The sequence below is a fragment of the Nymphaea colorata genome, chromosome 11 (genome assembly GCF_008831285.2).
Source record: "Nymphaea colorata isolate Beijing-Zhang1983 chromosome 11, ASM883128v2, whole genome shotgun sequence".
NCBI lineage: Eukaryota > Viridiplantae > Streptophyta > Magnoliopsida > Nymphaeales > Nymphaeaceae > Nymphaea > Nymphaea colorata.
In genome coordinates, this window is record NC_045148.1 from 19,001,253 (window position 1) to 19,020,819 (window position 19,567).

Here is a 19,567-nt window from a genome sequence, read left to right on the forward strand (position 1 = left end):
TTACTTTGATATAAATGCCTTCAAGTAATTAGATATTTTTAACCGTTGTGGTTGTGACAAAAGGAGTGAATGATGTAAGTCGAAGACCTTGTATCAATCTCAATCAAGGGACCATTCCCTCGATAAAGACTTTTCTTGTATTATTGCCAATTCCAATTATATTGTTTGTCGTTTACTATTCAAAGAGTGAAAACGGCCCCCATATGTAAAGGAAAATGACAAAATGTAAATTTCCAAACTATACCTGTCTTATTATCGGGCAAAAAAAAAAAAAAAAAAAAAAAAACTCATTGCCACTTTATATGAATACCACTAATTTTGCTTCAAGAAAGCCGGATCTGCTCTCATATTGAGTTGGGCACTTGGTTTGATGGATCCTAACCATCTCTAGTAATTTTGGTTTCAATCCAAAAAATGTTTAGAACCAAGACAATTGATCACTTGACAATCCCTTTAAAACTTTTCAAAGTAGGGTGTTACAATCCACCTCCTTAAGGCACAAGCATTTGTATGTGAAGGACCCTAGGTCCGAGTGTTGAACTATGATATGATATCATTGTAATGGCCTTGCCTATTTCCCTATCAAACTCAAGTTCTTCGTTTGACGGATCCCAATCTACCTTCCAGTAGTTTTGGTTTTAGATTGAAAAAAGCTAGGAATTGATCACTTAATACTATTTTTGTAAGCTCTTAAAGATCTCTTACAATCTTTAATTTGAAACTTAAATTTATCAAAGTGAGGTGTTACATTGGTAACCAATTTGATTCTCGTAGGTACTACTTCTTTAAACTACAAAAAGTAAGGTAACAATGTTTTTCTTCTCAGTTTTGGTAGCAGGTATTGGTCCTAGTTGAGAGTAGAATCAAAACCCATCCATTCCCAATTTTCATATTTATTACTACATAATCCACCAAAACTCGAGATCATATTCAGGCCTAGTCACTCACCTTCAACTAGAAATAAGAGTTGGCTGTATATGTTCATTAAATCATAATGATTTTAGACAATAAAAAAAGGACAAACAGGAGCGTTGACATATAAAGTTAAGGCTGGCATCAGGCCCGGCCAGGACGGCCCAAGGCTTGAGAAAGCTAGCTTTAGGCTGGCCCTGAAGCCCTTACCAGAAGCTCAAGCCTAACCCAACCGTCAACTTTATACCTGTCAGACACCCAGTTTGATTAAAAACCCTTGACGACATACCCAAAGTTTGTAAGAAAGTTATCGACAACACATAAAGAGTTTCTAAGGAAGTCATGAGTGATGCACCAAGAATTTCTCAATGCGTGGACATCATTGATGCTCCAATGATTTTTGTGTTTTTTTAATTGAGTTGGCCCAAGTGTCAAATAATAAGCTTATGTTCACCCATCATGGGTTGAGTACCCAACTACCCATCGAGTACCTGACCCCTTTGGCCATCCACCCAAGTGTAGAGTGCTTGTTTTCTGCAACATATCCTTAGATTCTGGTTCATTTTTACTAGAACCAGCAAGCCATCACCAAATTTTATAATTGGACTTACTAACAGTTGCATCTGTTTTGAAATTTGGACAAGATAGTTTCCTACCCAGCAAAATTTAGCAGCCCAATTTAGAATCTCATTTCTTACTATATATATATGGTCAGATTCCATTTCAGTGTTTCAAAAGAATCCATACATGCTTACAGAAAGAGAGAAAAAGATATATATATAATACTTTAAGACGGTTGATTCATTTTGGACCGGAAGAAGAAACAAGCCAGGGTTGATTCATTTCAGTAGGTGAGCTCGAACCGACTTCAAAGGGGCGGAGTCGAGTAGTCTAGCTCTAGGGTTTTGCGGATATTTCTGGGCCTTCTAATACCCGATAGACTCCGACCTCTTCGCCCCGGAAACGTCCCTCATTTCATTTCACACATTCCGTTGCCCTTATCTCTCTCTCTCTTTGTGATTCGTGCTTTGTAGGGTTGTGGTTAGATCGTTGTCGCAGAGGGTAAGGTTAGGGTTTGGTTCCTTTTCCCCTCTTTTTGCCCTTTCGAGAATGATGCAACCGGCGCCCGTCCCTCCTCCGATGGCGTCGCCGGCGATGGACCCTAACCATCAGCAGCAGCAACCGCAGCCGCAACAGCCGCAGCAGTGGATGGTCATGCCTCCTCCACCGCCACCCCCTCCTCTTGCCGCTCCTTCTGGACACCCCCTTCAGCACCCTCCTCATCCCCAACAGCCTCCTTTCCCACCGTCTCAGGTGCCTCCCCCCATGTGGAACCAGCAAGCCATGCCTCCACCGCCGCCCCCGCCGCAGCAGATGGCGCCGCCGCAGATGCAGCCCCAGCCTCAGTACCCTCTTCAGCCACAGCAGCAGCAGCAACAGCCGCAGCAGCAGCAACCCATTAGCGCCGATGAGATTCGAACGCTTTGGGTCGGCGATTTACAGTATTGGATGGATGAGGGATACCTCCATGGTTGTTTTGCTCACACTGGCGAGGTAGCAAAAACCCGATATTTTTGTTTCTTTCTTTTCTTTTGATGTTATTGATCTGTTTCTGTGTGCCTATTTTCCCTATCATTAAGTTACCGGATCATCTGCTTTCTCTCTGTCTCTGTATCTCTCTCTCTCTCTCTCTATATATATATATATACATATATATATTATCTTTCTGTTGGTTCTTTGCTTGTGCTGCTGTGCTGTTTAATGAGTGGTCAGAGTCTGCTTGTTGCCCTTTGGTTTGCTCCTAACGTGCAACATTTTACCAGCAAAACCTACACAGTTTATGCATATGCAGCCTCACGAATGTTGAGTAGAGTTTTTGACTGGTATCATTTTTCGTGCCATTTATTTATTGCGTCGTTTTCCTTTTGTTCTTTATCTTCTTCATCCAGTGCATCTATGACACCCAAAATTTTCATATGCGTGATTCGTTAAGATTCATTCTTTCTGGTGGGTTCTTCGCCTATGCATTGAGTTGTCAGAGCATTCGGTGTTTGCCTTTTGGGTTTTCTCGTACTATGCAAAGTCTGACGAGTAAAATTTGTATACTTTGTGAGCGTCAATACCTTGTATCTTCACGAATGTTGGGATTGGGAGTTGTCTTTGGTATATCATTTTTCTTTTTTGTTAATCTCACCGTATCTATGTTATCCCTTCGTTTTTGTTTTTTCACCAGCGTCCTTCGTTAGCAATCATTCTTTTATGGTGAGTTCTATGCTTGTGCGTTGAAGGGCCAGAGGATTTGGTTGTTGCCTTTAAGTTGCTCCTACCCTGCATGTTTGACCAGTAAAATTACATACTTTATATGTCCCTCAACTCAAGACGTTGGCCCTTCATCAATTTGGGATAGGGGATTTTACTGGTAAATTTTCATGTACTGCGTCTATGATATCTCTCTTTGGCTTTTTCATTTGCGTGCTTTACTAACATTCACGTACTCATTTTTTTTTTCCAATTTTTGCCTGTTTTCCTTCTTGTGTTAACTTATGTCTTGTCTTGAAATAAATAAACTTCGTTGATGATGTGTATAGGTTCTAGTATTTCATGTACTATTTTTATGTGGAGCGAAGCAGTTCTGAAGGTTTTACTTAATGAGTTAATTCTGTTATTACGAGTTAGCTGTCTAGAACACATAGGTTTGCTTAGATACCTACGTAGTATAGCCTAACCAAGTGCTGGTGGTTGGGAGTGGGGAACATGAGCACTGGTGGTAGATGAGGAACCAGGTTCATTTTTCATGTTAGATGACACATTATGAACTGCTTGATCTGGTTGTTCTGATGCATGTTTAGGATCTAACATTAACTTGCTTCGATCATGAATGATGTTCAAATACTTTTACACAAATTTGAAAATAGGCTTATTGTGGAGAGTACGATTGATGACTGCAGGTTGTCTCCGTGAAAATCATACGGAACAAACAAACTGGGCAATCAGAAGGCTATGGGTTTATTGAGTTTGTCACACGTGCAGCTGCTGAAAGAATTTTGCAGACATACAATGGAACAATGATGCCTAATGTTGAACAAGCATTTCGGCTGAACTGGGCATCATTCGGTGTAGGTGAAAAGCGCCCAGATACTGGTCCAGAGTTCACCATTTTTGTTGGGGACTTGGCATCAGATGTGAGTGATTACGTCCTTCAAGAGACTTTTAGAAGCCATTACACATCTGTCAAGGGTGCAAAAGTGGTCACAGATAGGGTCACTGGCCGCTCCAAAGGTTATGGATTTGTTAGATTTGGTGATGAAAAAGAACAAGTGCGTGCTATGACTGAGATGAATGGCGTGTTCTGTTCCACAAGGCCCATGAGGATTGGTCCTGCAACGACAAAGAAGACTGTGGGTAGCCAGCAGCAGTATCCTACAAAAGGTATTCATTGGAAGTATAATTATCATGTCATTTTGGTCATTATTTAATACATTACTGGACAGTCATATTCATTGTGGCTCCTTGTGCTATTGTTTGTTGTACCTCAGTATGGTTTGCTATCTTTGAAGGACGTTGTCTATATACGTGGTCAATGAGCGAGAGCTTAGGATGTTTTTCATGTCTGTTCTTTATTACTTTTATATTCTCCCATTAACGTGTTTGGTGCATGCTGTGCAGAATACATCTTTGATTTGCTAGTGATTGGATCTGTTTTTTGTTGTTTTTCACGGTTGTGCATTTGAAGAGAAGCAGCCGTTTCTTTCTTCAGCATATATACGAAGTCATTTCCTTCCTATTTCTTTGTGAAGTTGGGCATGCTTAATTGGGTTTGAAGGTTATGAGCACTTATAGAACTCATGTTCTCTCAAAGCAGGATGCCCAGAGGCTCTGTTCACTTAGGGGCCTGGAAATCATTTCGGGAGAAACACATATCCCTATAGTGGTGCCTCACTTAGGTCAGTTTTCCTGTTTATGTGAATTCTGTCCTTACATTCCAAATTTATGTGGCGTCTTTGCTACATTTTGGCAGTTATTTCTTTTCTTTTCCTTTACACATTTTCTAGTGTTCAAGAACTGTCTGTCAAATTTGCTTTTTACTTTTTGGAATTTCCGTTCACACTTCAGGAGCTTATTTTTCTCCTTGCTGTCCAATGTGTACTTCCCTATTTCCATTCCTAGCGTTTATCTTACTTCTTTTTCTAAGCTTTCATACTTTCATCCATTCATATTTGCTTTTCAGTCCATTTCCTTTGTAAATTCTTGGAATGAGGGACAGAAACCTCTTGGTACACCAGTTAAACTAGCACATCCAGGTAGTTTAAATTCCACTTGTGGGGGCGAAGAGAAGGATTCCGGTTAGCTATTGTCATGCATAGGTGGATGCTTCAGCATTTATGATTTTCTTTTACATTTGTGTCTTGTCCCAGCATTTCAAGTGGAGATGCTTCTGCTGTTTTTTTTTAATCTTTTTGAGTTGATTTTGTTGATGTTTTACTGTTTGATTTTGCTTCTTGTTTTCACCGTATTCAGTTGCATAATTTAGTAAGTTGATATGTGCTTCAATTCCAAGCTCTACCATTTTTGGTAGTGGGCCAGTGGCCTAATCTCGTTTGATGATTGATTATTTTCTATGTGATATTATTGCAACAAGCTGTAAATGTTTTTTCAATTTCTTAGTATTTATCATTCACTTGTCTCATTTTTTAATGAGTAAACCTCGTTGAAGAAATGTTTAGCATGTCTTCTGGTTTGCTTGGAAATTTTTTGAGATACTCATGGGATATTCTTTGTTCAATGCTATTCAGTATTCACAACTTTATTTAAGTGTCTATGTTCCAAGACATGGATTTTGTCATCTTTGTTTTAGCTACTCTTGTAGTGGTTCCCTCTGACTGTCAATAGACAATTTTGTCATATTAGTTGGGTTTTCATATACATAATTTTGTCACATTACTTGTGTTTTCATTATTTCCCATTAAAGGCTTATATCATTTAGTCAGAAAAAAGGCATACTTGAGTGATAAAGATGATATCAGCTAACTTTATCAGTTTATTGTTGTGCATCATTTTTATTGGTGATGGCTTCTCTGGGTAACAAAACATTATCATGGATTAATATATTTGAGTAATAGGTTGTCCTTGATTCTTAACTCTAGCTATTGCCATGTTGTGATCAGACACATACCATTAATATGTCTTGGTTTCTTAATAATATATGAAAGATATTGACATCTTGTGCTTTAACATATCTGTGAATGCTTCCTTCCTGGAAAGCCAGCCAAGAATCTGGGAGTTAAATCATATAAAGTACATTTTCAAGAAGCCAACTACAACCGAGAATTTACTTTCAAAAAATATGATTTATTTAGATCAAGAGATCATAAGTATTTTGATAATCAATAATTCTTTTCTTGTGTTTCCATGTGTATATTGCCTCCTTTGATGTTAACATATCAGTTTCAAGTTTTCAACTATGATGCTTTAAGTAGGTAATTATTGGAAATTTGTAGACTAAAAGGAACTCAGTCTGTGCCCTCTATGTAGGCAGTCATAGTCTTCATGGGTGTCCACAAGCTGAAGTTATATTATAGGTGTAGAATCTGAATCTGGGTCAAGGAACTACGCTCGAGGGGTTTTGCTTTTGCTCCACTAATGTTCTTGGTTGCATTTCTCTTTGTGTTTTTTTGGAAAAGAAAGCAAGAAGGGTGAAACTTCTGAATGGGCTCACGACAAGCTAAATCTTGGCATCCTTATAAGTTAAACATGATAAACTGTGAGACTTGACTTGATAGGAAATGCAAGTTATCAAGTCCACGTGCAGTTTGTTATGGCCCAGGGGTTATTAGTTGTCTAACTATCTGTTTCTTATACTATTTTTGGTTTTGTTAATTATGATATACAATTTGGAAAATGTTTAGCTTGCAACGAATTGTTCTTGGATGAGTTATTATCAGTTTGTTAGCACCATTTCTTTCTCTTTGTTAAATGATTTTGATATGTTATACTGGAAGTGGTGGAAAGTTTCTCAGAGACAGAATTTGCTTGCACATCAAGAATTTGTAGCTGTGGTTCTTATTTGTTACTGAAACATTGGCCTGCTAGCACCATTTTTTTTTGCTATGCTATTTTTGTGTTGGAAACGTTGTAAAAGGTTCTAAAAAATGGAAGTTGCTTGAACAAGAATTTACAGCTGTGGTTCTTTGGTCTTGCACATCCTTTGTTATACATGAGCTATTTGGTCTTGGTCCATTGGCTGGTGAGTGGCTGATCGTGCATACAGTTCCTGAGTTCTTTCATCCTGTAAGTGGTTAATATGATAGAGGAAATGAAGCTTCTGAGCGGTATCCCTTGGGTTGTAATGATCAGTACTTTGTCTTCATTATTATTTATTTGTTTCTCCTGTTTTTTGTTACTTTGTTTAAGACAATTATTTTGGCTATCTTCTTATTTCCGTGGACATATTTGTGGTTATTGAATACATCTTAAATCATGCTAAGGAAATCTTACTTAAGTTTTGTCAACATATTTTTCAGCTTCATATCAGTCTAATCCTCAATCCACAGAGTCTGAGAATGACCCGAATAATACTACCGTGAGTAGTCATTTTGCTTTTTAAATGTGTAAGTTTACTTTATCCTTACTGCTTTGGCTTCGCTTCACAGATATTTGTAGGTGGTTTGGATCCAAATGTCAGTGATGATGTTTTGAGACAAGTATTTGGTCAATTTGGGGAGCTAGTCCACGTAAAAATTCCGGTGGGCAAGCGCTGTGGATTTGTGCAGTTTGCAAATAGGTATGTATACCATATTCTTTCATGAAGTCTTTGATCGATCCCAAATTATTGTCTTGCAAAGCATTGAACATATGGCAATTGCTGAAGTGCTTACTGTACTGTCCTTATGTTGGTTTTCTGGTGCTTCAGCAATCTGTTTGATATCATATTAGATGGTCATTCACCTGATATATTATCTGTTTTCATTTGGATATTTCAATCTACAGGCCATGCGCAGAGGAGGCTTTGCTAATGCTGAATGGTACTCAACTGGGTCAGCAAGCAATTCGACTTTCTTGGGGTCGTAGTCCTTCAAACAAACAGGTAGCTAATTAATACCGAGCCATATTTATCACAGATTTGAGTTAAATGACCTGTCAAACAAAACTGACACCAATGAAGGACTCGTCTGCTGAATGGATACAGCCACAGGCTGATCAAAATCAATGGAATGGTGGATATTATGGATATCCACAGGGCTATGAAGCTTATGGATACGCTCCACCTCCACAAGATCCAAACATGTATGGATATGGTGGCTACCCTGGTTATGCAAATTATCCCCAGCAACAGGTAATGTTAATCGGTTCTTTGGTGGCTTTAGTTTATTGTTCGTTATTTGTTGCATTCTAGCATTTTTTGTGAGACCTTCCACTTGGTGACGCCATCATAGGTGATTACATTTAAATTATTGAACTCTTTCTAGAGATCGCCTAAAAAAATTTATCGATGTATTACCTAAAAAAAGTTGCAAGATTAAAAACCCAGGTGGTAAGAAGGGAGGCGAATTGTTACGGGTGTTGAGATGAAGATACTGGATAATGTATGAACTCTTTTACTCCATGTGTTGCACTATTTCATTAATTTGTTCTACAAAAAAATTCAGACAAAACTTTAAAGTTTCCACACTAATTTGTCTCCAGTCATTCGCACTTTTCAAAATTTCTCTGAACTGTTATTGAAAGTTGGAAAGTAGCTCAGCTTGTATTTTGCATTTAGTAACTGGTAGGATGTAAGCCAACAAAAATTCTTAATTTTGAAAAGCTAGGAACTGCGTCTGTATGATAGAGGCAGGTATGCTAGCAGATGTCTGACCATTTTATGTTTTTACACTTGTCGAGGGGACATATCTGTCCTGTTATTGTTGGGCCTCTGGAATTTGATCTCTTACCTTTACCATTTCTGTGATGGCAGTGAGTCTAGGAGGTGATTTCTGCTCTCCAGTTTGTATTCGCTTAGATGCAGAGTTCACTGTGATGGAGCTTGGATTTTGTTTGTTGGGGGCATCGCCTTTCCTGCTTGAAGCCAGACGAGTTTTTCATGGTTTCTTTTTGTTTATTATTAGTTGGATCTGACAGCGCTTAGTTTTTATGATCTGTATGTACTACATGACGTGTTCCCTTTGCAGTGGTTTGGATACTATGCTTTTCTATATAATATGATATCTATGCTTGATTTCCATTTGCAAAACACGAAATTGCGTCTCCCAGCTTGAATTTTTACTTAACTTCCAGATGGTCACCCTCTCTCTCTGTTGAGGGTCTCAGTCTGGGAGAAACTTGCCTGGAAAATTTGCTTCTACGCTTAAAGCTGCGTCAAGGATTTTGTGTCCAATGATAATGAAGTTGCAAAGGATAAACGGTGAAAAGAAAAAGATCATTTCCTCGGTGGCTAGCTGCTCCCTTTCCGGACGAACTAAGTTTGCTTCACATATGAAAACCAAAATTTTTTCGTTGATTAAAGACGACTGAAAAATGACTGAAGCTTATGTCACGTGAGTACGGGGTGCGGGTGTCGTTGTATTTTATTATTTTTATTATTATTAATTTATAATAATAACAATAATATGGACATAATAACAAAAAATTATCTATAAACTACAAAATTATTAAATGATAATATCAAAATTATAATTTACTAATTAATCAAATTTACCAATATATCATTATCAATTCAACATTGAACAAGAATGTACAAGTGAGTGGATTAAGATCTCACCTTCTTCCCGAGTCCAGCACCTTGAAAAGGTTTCTAATCTATAACCTCCTTTGATCTTCTTTCATGAAAAAAAAAAAACATGCCTGAAGAGTGAAGATATCCAGTACTCTGCTTTTCCAACAAAGAAATGAAGGAACAATTAGGTGATCGTGGGATTGTGGGATTTGAATAAGAACTCTGGTTCTTCCATATCTTCATCTCTGCCGGTGATCGTGGGATTTGAAGAATCGGAACTAAGATCGTGTTGGCAGGCACTCATCAGAAACAACAAATTCAAACCGAGCAACAGGAGCTAGGAGGTGTAGTTGCAGTTGTCTACAAGGCAAGCTTGTGATTAGATGTCAGAACTTAATGGTTATTACATTGCTAACGTGCAGCCTAAGGTTTTCTTTTTTGGTGACAGTGGAAAAACAGAGGAACATGACAAAATGCTCCATTCGACTACTTATTGGATCATTCATTTCAAGAAATTATAAGCGACAAGAGAGATCGCTACTTACCTTGAATGGAGGTTACCCGGCAGGGCATGCTGCACGACTTCGCCGGCTCCATTGACCACCAAATGCGACGTATAGGATAGGGATTTAGAAGAAGAAGGGACGAAGAGGATGAAGGTCGAGGAGGACGAAGAGGGATTCAGAAGAAGAAGGGAAGAGGAGGACGAAGCCTCAAGGTCCAGGAAGAGGGAAGAAGAAGAAGAAGGGAGGAAGAGGGAAAATCAGAAAGGTTGAATTAAAAACTTAAAAATAAACAAAAAAAAAACCTAAAAGTTGAACCAAATTAGACTTTCTCGCCTTTGACCGCACCTGACTCGGGTCAAACGCGAGTAAGGTGCGAGTATAAAAAAGACGATTTTAGTCGGGTGCGGTCAGCCGCACCCGACTCTTGTTTGACCCATTTGAGTGCGCACCCGCATCGCGTCGATGTGGGTGTGAGACAAAAAAAAAAAAAACGCACCCAGGCGACAGAGACTGAAGCAAAGAACTATTTATGACGAAAAGAAAAAGCCTGAACGATGTTTTATGGGCCGTAATTGGTTGCATTTACTGAAGGGTGCGAATGTATTGGACATGCTTCAATCACAAACGACCACTGAATTTTTTGAACTGCCCATGAACTGGTAACTGGTTCACCAAGTGGCGTCATATCTGGCTGCTAAAAACTACGTGAGGAGCACTACGTATTTCTGAAATTCATATGATCTCTTCTTAAAAGTGATATTCTGATAAATATGTTTGAGCTGCGTACTCTCGACTCTTTCTAGGGCAAGTTGATTGCCTTGATAATTTGTTTGTGTATTAAGAGTCGTATAGCTTATTCAGATCTAACAATGTTAGCAATGTTATGAGTATTGTGGTCAAAGCTATGTCGGTTTTTGAACAACATGATATGGCTCATTGGTCGATGCACAACCTATCTTTTGAATATTTTATATTGCTTAACGAGAAAAGTAAAAAATAATATTAATTTCTATCTGCCATGCATTATAAAGGGCCTACATTAACAAAACTAGACGTTAGAGCGTTCTGAGTTTTAAACTTGTAGTTTAAGCAGTCACGTAACAAAATTTACATTTCTTGCCTAAAATTTTCTTTTTCTCTAACATAATGTTCATATCCGTAAATAGGAAATTATATGGCCACATGCCCATGCAGAAAAAGATGTACATATATATATATATGTATACACAACTAAATTTTAAAGAAAATTATGGGATGCAACTGGGTAAATTGATTAAACCATATTTAGGTCGCTTGCTTGAAACTTCTTGGGGTAGTAGTTTGATCGCCTTGGTGCTATTTGTATTTTGGTTTAAGAAATACATAAAAGGAAAGAAGGGAAAAGAGGGGTAAAAGGAATTCCGTTGCCGGGATTTGAACCCGGGTCGCCTGGGTGAAAGCCAGATATCCTAACCGGACTAGACGACAACGGATTGTTGACATGAAGCGAAGTAAAATACAGCTAATTACAAATGCTTGTCCGCTAACTCAATGCTTTTGCATTTCGTTTTCCTGGATGCACCCTTGGCGAAAACCTCGTGTGGAAAAAATAATGTAAACAAGCGAAATATGTGAATGTTGATATGTTTTCCAAGGCACAAAACTTGAACATTTTTATACTACCCTTTTCTTTAACATTGTAAATTTTCATATGCATGTTAGGTTTCAGCAACTTAAAGATCCAGTATTATGGGATTAACCGTGTAGATAGTATCTATATGTTCAGGTTTGACTGATAGTATCCAGTATTATGGGATTAACGGAGAGTTCGTAAATCCATAACCACGCTTGCTATCCACGTTTTTTTTTTTTTGACTGATTGTTCACTGTCCCGTTCCAACTTCGTTCGGCATCCTTCCCTTTCTCTGCCAGCAAACCGAAGATAAAACCTTGTGTTCCACTTCTCTCTCTCTCTCTCTCTCTCTCTCTCTCTCTCTCTTTGTGAGATCTAGATTTGGATAGAGAGAAATGGGCATCTTGCGAACTGTATCCTGATTTGCGGTAAGTTTCTTTATCTCTGTCGTTCTTTGAGTCAGTTTCTCGTGATTTCAGTCGAACTGCTATGCAGATGTCGTTGACTACTCCCATCCATTCCCCATGTTGCCACCATCACAAAACGGTTCTCCTTTTTCCTGGGTTCAGTTGTTCTCTGTTCCTGATCTCAAATGATGATCTTATCGCGACCCAGTGTGCATTAGACCTGTAGATTGTGATTTGTTCGATGTCATGTTTGTTTCCTAGGTGTTGATTTCTTTTCCGGTTTCCACCATATCTAGTTTAGGCGGTCTCGATTTTGTTCTTGTAAGAGGGGAAATGTTTATCAGATTTTTTGGTGCTACACTAAAGATTTCATCTGCCCAAACCCATTGGTTCTGAGTGGTATTGTTGCTTTTTGCAGTTGGAAGTTTTCGTGTCCTTTCTTTTCGTCTTGGGCATGGATGTGCATTTGAGGGATCTGTTCACTAGATTTCAAGAGCAGTTTGGATCAGGGCCAGGCCTTGGCCCAAGCTCTGGGACATGTCTTCTCAGGGTGGAAGGGATAAACCCAGCTTTCATCAGGTCCTTGTATAGAGCTGCTGCTGCTCTGTATAGAACCGACCCATGGAAGAGGTTTAGGCCTGGCCATTTGTTTGGTGTCAGGGTGGGCAAAGATACGGACTGGTCAGGAAGGAAGCAGCTTTTCCCTTGTGTTCAGTTCATTGGAGGTGAAGGGGGGAATCTGGGCCTCAACATGTTCCGGTCAGAGCAGGACGCTATCAAGATGACGGGTTCCACAGGAACCATCCGCATTCCAAATGTGGATCTTCTTAGAGTCACCTTTGAGCCTGAGTCCTTGATGTTTCCAGCCAACCGCAGGATGATTGCGTCCCTGTCATTGGAAGCCTCCGGAGCCAACCTGTTTCCCGCAATTGATGTTGGTCGGTGCACTGCAACCGGTAACCTTCAGTTCAGGAATCCAACTGTCGAGGAGCTTCGTTTTCTCTATGCATTCATGAGGGCCATGGTTTTGCTTCACCCATTGTTGCAACCTGCAAAAGAGGTCATCCCTAAGCGAAGTAGTTTGACGAGTTTCGAGCCGTTTATTGAGACGGTTGATGTTCAATGGCCTCCTGAGTTGGCTAAGACATGGGAGATCGTTGCCGTCACTGTGTCGCATCCACCAGGACAGGTCTATGAGGAGAGGAGAAGCGCGTCACCAAATTTGACACCTACCAAGATAGCAGAACAGCAGTTCAAAGATGATCAATTTTCGGATATAAGAGCCTTTCGTGATCGGGATCCTACAAGAAAGTGTGCAGTTTGTGAAAAAGATGTTTACAGTGAGCAGTCACTGAGCTGTGCACGATGCAGAGCTGTGGTCTACTGTGGGCCAAACTGTCAGAAGCAGCACTGGAAGGAAACACACAAGGGCATGTGTGGTCTCTACAAGGTGATGATGGAGAGGGAAGAAGAGCTAGACATGAAGATATTTGTATTTCCCTGCTTTATTGAGAATCCATGCAAGTGGCTTGAATCAATGGGCCTTCATCAGAAAGGCATGTGGAAGAGGATCTGCAATTGTCATTCGAATTGCCCTTTCGGTCTCCTCCCTTCTGCCAAAGGCCTGGCCGACGCTTGGGGAGGCCTAAGCAATAGTGATTACCCGCCCAATTGTCCATTTTCAGAGCATCTCCGCGAGTCAGTCTCTACTCCAATTCTCCTATCAAGTTGGGCAGAGTATTACAGTCTCAGATCTCTTTCACTCTCAAGTCCAGCGGCTGTACTTCTTGCTTACCCCTTAACTGTGTATCATATTCTAACTGCGTTGGGCATCAGTTCCAAAAACCTCCTTCTCAAGGGAAGGGAGGTCATTGTACACTACTTGGGCCCAGAACTTGAGCTTGATTGGATGCCAGCCTTTTCTGAAATTGGCCATCTTCTCAATGGGTCTGGCAATTTGCAGATTGTCATGGTGGGGCCAGAAGTACCAACAAATCTATCAGGAACCGTTTCTGGTATAAGCAGTAGGGTGAGGATCAACTTTGTCAGAGGGCTGTATCAGGAGGAAGCTACTTATCTACCCACTCCTCATGTCATTGTTGCACTGAATTCTGGGTTGGACAGTTGCCCGAGCTGGGGTGGAGCCCTTGATCTCATAAAATCCCTGAACGCCCCTGCTTACTTCACAGAGTACTCTGAGATGGCCTGTACAAATGCCAAGCAGGTTCTCCGAGGTTCAGGACTGCATATAAGTTATCCTGTGACGCCAAATCCTTTCCGTTCCCCAGTGAGGAGCCAGGCACCTTCTAGTAATTTACCATCATACAGCAATGGCTTCATCTTTGGCGTGGGGACTTGATAATGCACGTGTGGAAGTTATTTACTGTTGCTTCTTTTTATGTTCATTGCCATGAGTGGTCAACAGTCACCTTTTATACTATTTAAGAAGCGAAAATGGTAATTCTTTGAGATTCATTATATGATTTCAGTTATATTGTTAGCTTTGAGTTGCATCCTTAGCTAGTTTTTCCAATTGGTAAGACCGCTGATGCTTGTCTCCTTATCTTTTTCTTTTTCCAAATTTTATTCTGTGTCCTCATGGCTTTCAATGTTAAATTGTTCATATACAATTATACTTGTCTCTTTATTTCCAGTATTCAACTGCTTGGATTGGAAAAATAATGATAGCAATTAAGGTTCACCTTTCTCTATTAACTTGGTGTGATTTTCTGTTGGGGGACTCCCGTGTTTCAGCAGTTCATAATGTTAAAAATGGTTCTCTTCTGGCATTTTTAGTAGTCTGCGAAAATCCAAATTGCATCATGCTCTCTACCTCTGTCTCTCTTTCTAGTTCTCTTGGAACCGCATGATGGATTCTGCATTATTGAATGGGTAGATCTGCTAAAAGGCATGTTGGATTCAAGTGTGGAGAAAGACAACTGCCCGCAGGAATGATTTTCTCTGGATTCTTTTCTTGCTGATGTTCTTGTGCTTGTTCGCTGAGAGCCGGGAATGGCACCATTTAAAACACATTTTATTTTGCCATCGATCTATTGAATTTCCTTTTAATGTCAATAGGCTAGGAATAGTTCCCTGACTTCTATTCACAAGAAATTGGGTGATTATACAAGTTTAAACTATGTAAACAATCTTAATCCATGCCAAAGATCCTCATTATGTGATATGTGCTGTCTGTGTCTCAATGTTGGTGCAAAAAGAATAGTGAAATCGTGAATTGCAAATTATAGAGTTCAGTATGAACGGGAGATTAACCCACTGCGCCAGTGCTTGGTTGGGAGTCAACTATCTTCATCTTGGTATCGAGCTCCACCCGATATGGCACAGGAAAATAGCATCACTGGGATTGAACTGGTGACGTGTCTCCTATGTGAAGGCCAGCCCTGGCCTATGCTATGCCCTTGAGTTCAAAGCCTGTTATTGATTAATGAATCCGGTCAAACTTAGCTCAACGAGAGAAGGAAATTGAAAAAAGCACCTAAACGCTACAATTGAGGCAAATCGTGCCAAGCTCATCTCTACTCAATTTGATAAAATGATGAGCTTTGGTACGAGAGAACATGCAAGTGTATTTCCACTCTCCTGCTAGCAACCATGATTAGTGTGATTGTTCAGTTTGGCACATTTGGGCTCATCAACCAATTGAGGTGTACACAAGCTGCTTAGCTTGTTTTAAACTCTTTGACTTCCCATATAGTTTTCACTGGGTTGACCATGCAACCTGGCCGGAACCCATTTTTAAATTACTTTTTGGGAAAAGCATGTATACATTCTTTATCCCCAAACACTTGCAAAATCAACTTTAAGAAGTCTTGTTAACATGTTGACTGTGAATAGGTGTATGTGTTGTCTAGGAGACAATCTGACAGTCATTCAACAGTAAGCTGCATTATAGCCCTGAGAGAATGGAACTGGGTAGTCAAAAGATTTGGAAAGAGGAGCCTCCCCCTGGTCTTTGGTAGATAATGAATTTAGGCTCTGGAATCGCGCAAGGATTCTGCAAAAATGGATAAGCAAGTGTTGGGATGCTTGCTTTCAAGTGATCGCCTGGAGGCTATGGTGGTTTAGGAACAAGATAGCACCCTGACGTTATGCAACCCTGCTCAGCAGAGATGGTCCTGTTCTCTAACTGGATGAAGAGAGCTCGTCAGCAAGGGGCTCAAAGAGAATTATCACAAATAACAAGAGATGAAGCAGATGCCTTAAGAGCATGCTGCAGCGAGAAGAAGGATCCCACAGGAAAGGGAAATTATCAGAATCAAACGGGATAAAACTATCCAATTCACTTCCCAATTTGAAGGCTGGTCTAATTTTGACATTTTGTTCAGATGTGGCCATATGATGCCAGAAATGATACAGGGTCACCAGGTTTTTATGATGTCTCCAACACGGAGCACTCCCATTTTTGTGCCCTGCAGGTTACAGTTGTCTTATTGTCTTCTTGTAGGGATTATGGGTTACAGTAGCCAGAATCTTGGTCTCTTTGAGTTTTGATGCTATGCACCCCCCAAGTTTTTTGCTAGCTGCATGTATCATTCTTTTTTAATAAAGGACGGGAGCCCAACTCCTAGAATCTTCCATTGGAAACCATATATATTTACACACACACACACACTGTATGCTCCTCTCTAATTTACACTCCTTGTTTATTAAGTCAGATTCTTGTTGTCGAGAATCTATAAAAGTATCTATGCTCGTACAAGTTTGCAAGCTAAATAAGATATGGTGATGGTACATGATCTCTCCTAAGTTGTGAACGGAAGCTTTAAGCATATCGTTGACTCATCTGTTGATTGGACATATTGTGGTCAGAACTAGTGTTTGTGCTGGTCGAGTCACGATGATTTCCTAATGAATGAAGACCGAGTTCGAATAGTCCAATGCTGGAATGGTCTGACTGCTAGGCATCCCCTAATCGACCTTTCGGTCTTATTATTCCAGTATGAAAGTGCATCTAATAAACTGCGTTCACCTAATATTTGATTTTCGCTCTTCGAGTTTGATTTTGCTCCTTTACGGAAAAATAGGATAACGATCATGAAAAGGAAATTTCCAGACATGAGAGGGAGTGGTTCGACCAATGGGCTTACATCCAGGAGAAAAATAAAATTGGCGTTTTTTTTTCTTATTACTTCTTCACAAAAGAAAGATTCAGCATCAAGAAAATTATTTAAACATTTGTTACATATAGAAATGATTCTTAAAGATAAAAAAATATTATCTATTCGTAATATGTGACGACATCTTTGTATGATTCTCTCTCAGAACTTCTCTAAGATCAAGGAAAGTCTTTTGGTAAAAAAGACAATTTTAGCTGTCCAAGTTATAGGAAATTAACAGAATCCATCCCTACATTCGGGCTAGCATGAACGAATATTATGAGTATAACGAGAATGAGAATGGACTTGAATGTCAGCGTCACTGATCACATTGACAATAATAAGTATTTTCTAGTTTTGAAGCTTTTATCGTCACTGCTGGAAGACTAAAGCGATTCATGCAATTATTGTAAGGCAACGAAAGCCGCTTCCCACCACTCGCTCAAGCGCAGCAGCTCAGTTCCTCATCCATTCTTCCCCACTCTCCCTCTCTCTCCCTCTGCCCAAAAAGTGCCGCCTCGGGGAGGTAGAGAAGAAGCAGGCAAGAAGAAAATGGCGGCTTTCCTGGCGATGGATGCTTCGCGATGGTCGTCATCCTTCAGCAACCGTAGCCATATCGATTGGGCCGTGACGCCTGAAGCCTACATCTTCTCCGCCTCCCTTCCTGGTAACGATCACAAGAACAATGGCCGCAGGCGCCATCATCTACCCCCATCAGAAGAGAATGTTACCCTCGACTCGATTGTATTTACATTTGTTTTCAAATTGGCAGGTGCGAGGAAAGAGGAAATCACGTTGGGGATCGAGGACTCCCAGTACGTTTGCATCGAGACCGAGTCGGTCGGTGGCGGGAGAAGGGGGTTGTGGAGGAAATTCCGGCTGCCGGACGGGGTGGACGTGGCCCGTGTCTCAGCAGAGTTCCGGAACGGAGTCTTGTCCATTACCGTTCCGAGGTTGGCGCCGGTCCCGCTGCCCCCCGTCCCTACCACAAGGTTCAGGGTCGACCCGGGGGACGTAGCCGCCGATAACCACCATGCTGTCGCGCGAGCGGCGTAATCCATCCATTGGTCGGCAACGGTGGCTCTCTCAAAATTTTATATTTCTACGTCTGCTGCCATTGGGAATCCTACCGAGTGGTGCTGATTACTACCCTCATTCGTTTAAACTAGACAGTAAAAGAGAGTCGAGCATGAACAATTTCCTTTGGGTAAGATGGAATGTGAGATTTTATAGTAAAAAAGCGTTTTCCATAGTTCGTTAGCGGCTCACAGGGCATACGCTTGTATGGTGTAATGTAAAATTTTATAAGGGTATATGATGTAATATAAAATCTTAAATGGGTATATGATGTAATATAAAATTTTACATGGGTATATGATGTAATATAAAATTTTACATGGGTATATGATGTAATATAAAATTTTACATGGGTATATGATGTAGTTGGTCGGTGGCTGAAGGGCATAGCATACGAGGTATGATCATGAAAAAACAGGCCCTAAATCCCACAGGCAGGGATACCTTGTCAATTTACTTGACATTCTACATGGCCCTCTATATCTCGCTTCCGGCTTTTGCAGAGCACGACTACTTAAATTGCACGTCCTACCTTCTTTTTCTGAAATGTGAAACGGCTGGTTCAATGGACTTGGCATCACATCTTTTTTTCGCCTTGGACATGTGAGGCCTAGTGACATCTTTTACCGTGTTTCCCTCCCTGGAACCATAGCATTTATAGATAACATGAGTTCACTATAACAGGTACGGTTTTATTTTCGACAGGGGGACTCCCTGACCAACAAAGTCTGCACAAAAGTTCTGTAGCACGATGCCACGAAGGCATTCGTACCATGTTTTGCACAACCCTTGCTCTGTCTGTCCCTCTGTCGGTTCCTCCCCCTCTCTCTATCCACAAGGTTCACATAAATACAGCCAAGAAAACATTGAACAAGTAACTTTTTTGCAGCACTGTTTTCATTGTCATACAAGGCATAGAGGATAGGGCGGAGGTGGGAATGGAGAAGGAAGAAGAGGTAGTTGGAGAAGCTGCAAAAAGGAAAAAACAAGCAGAGAAAGGACAGGTGATGGCATCGGTGGAAAAGAAGTCAAAAGGAGATAGACAGGAAAGACCTGTAAAATGATTCATCCCCGCCCTTCATGTCCGTTTCTATCAGCCAAATTTATGCCCCTGACATGACATACAAACGCCTGTAACACTAGGGGCCTGCCTAATATTCTGAAGCAAACAATCGTTAGTCTTTAGTGAAAACAGCATTAGTCCTAACCATACAGTACAAACG

The 19,567-nt window shown here is 40.4% G+C and overlaps 3 protein-coding genes and 1 non-coding gene across 7 annotated transcripts; 3 read left to right on the forward strand and 1 right to left on the reverse strand.

The window, feature by feature from the left end:
- Positions 1 to 1,861: 1,861 nt before the first annotated feature.
- LOC116264667 (polyadenylate-binding protein RBP45-like) lies at positions 1,862 to 9,131 on the forward strand. 2 transcript variants are annotated; one of them, XM_031645008.2, is made up of 7 exons: positions 1,862 to 2,466; positions 3,861 to 4,341; positions 7,434 to 7,492; positions 7,563 to 7,693; positions 7,900 to 7,996; positions 8,075 to 8,245; positions 8,867 to 9,131. In XM_031645008.2, the coding sequence occupies exons 1-7, from the start codon at positions 2,023 to 2,025 to the stop codon at positions 8,867 to 8,869; spliced, it is 1,386 nt and encodes a 461-aa protein (XP_031500868.1). In that variant the 5' UTR covers positions 1,862 to 2,022; the 3' UTR covers positions 8,870 to 9,131. The 2 variants fall into 2 exon arrangements, with proteins under 2 accessions (XP_031500868.1, XP_031500869.1); XM_031645009.2 differs by having other exon boundaries at positions 8,099 to 8,245.
- A 2,398-nt stretch (positions 9,132 to 11,529) lies between these two features.
- Positions 11,530 to 11,603, reverse strand: TRNAE-UUC (transfer RNA glutamic acid (anticodon UUC)). Its single transcript has one exon. It is a non-coding gene; the product is annotated as a tRNA-Glu (tRNA).
- A 406-nt stretch (positions 11,604 to 12,009) lies between these two features.
- Positions 12,010 to 18,670, forward strand: LOC116264664 (uncharacterized). 3 transcript variants are annotated; one of them, XR_004174913.2, is made up of 4 exons: positions 12,010 to 12,171; positions 12,569 to 14,607; positions 17,682 to 17,934; positions 18,040 to 18,670. XR_004174913.2 is itself a non-coding variant. In XM_031645004.2 (2 exons), the coding sequence occupies exon 2, from the start codon at positions 12,605 to 12,607 to the stop codon at positions 14,507 to 14,509; it is 1,905 nt and encodes a 634-aa protein (XP_031500864.1). In that variant the 5' UTR covers positions 12,010 to 12,171; positions 12,569 to 12,604; the 3' UTR covers positions 14,510 to 14,650. The 3 variants fall into 3 exon arrangements, 1 of the variants encoding a protein (XP_031500864.1); XR_007574626.1 differs by lacking the exons at positions 17,682 to 17,934; positions 18,040 to 18,670 and adding an exon at positions 16,006 to 16,022; XM_031645004.2 differs by lacking the exons at positions 17,682 to 17,934; positions 18,040 to 18,670 and having other exon boundaries at positions 12,569 to 14,650.
- LOC116263632 (18.8 kDa class V heat shock protein) lies at positions 17,820 to 18,323 on the forward strand. The gene has a single exon (XM_031643365.1). It carries the CDS (start codon positions 17,820 to 17,822, stop codon positions 18,321 to 18,323), a length of 504 nt encoding a protein of 167 aa, XP_031499225.1.
- Positions 18,671 to 19,567: the final 897 nt, after the last annotated feature.

What these genes read in the sequence shown, in the direction of transcription:
- LOC116263632 (XM_031643365.1), top strand. Translation starts at nt 17,820, where the DNA reads ATGGCGGCTTTCCTGGCGATGGATGCTTCGCGATGGTCGTCATCCTTC.
- LOC116264667 (XM_031645008.2), top strand. Translation starts at nt 2,023, where the DNA reads ATGATGCAACCGGCGCCCGTCCCTCCTCCGATGGCGTCGCCGGCGATG. An exon ending in GCAGCAGTATCCTACAAAAG is followed by an intron (nt 4,342 to 7,433) that starts GTATTCATTGGA and finishes CATATTTTTCAG; the next exon opens with CTTCATATCAGTCTAATCCT. An exon ending in TTTGTGCAGTTTGCAAATAG is followed by an intron (nt 7,694 to 7,899) that starts GTATGTATACCA and finishes TTCAATCTACAG; the next exon opens with GCCATGCGCAGAGGAGGCTT.
- LOC116264664 (XM_031645004.2), top strand. Translation starts at nt 12,605, where the DNA reads ATGGATGTGCATTTGAGGGATCTGTTCACTAGATTTCAAGAGCAGTTT.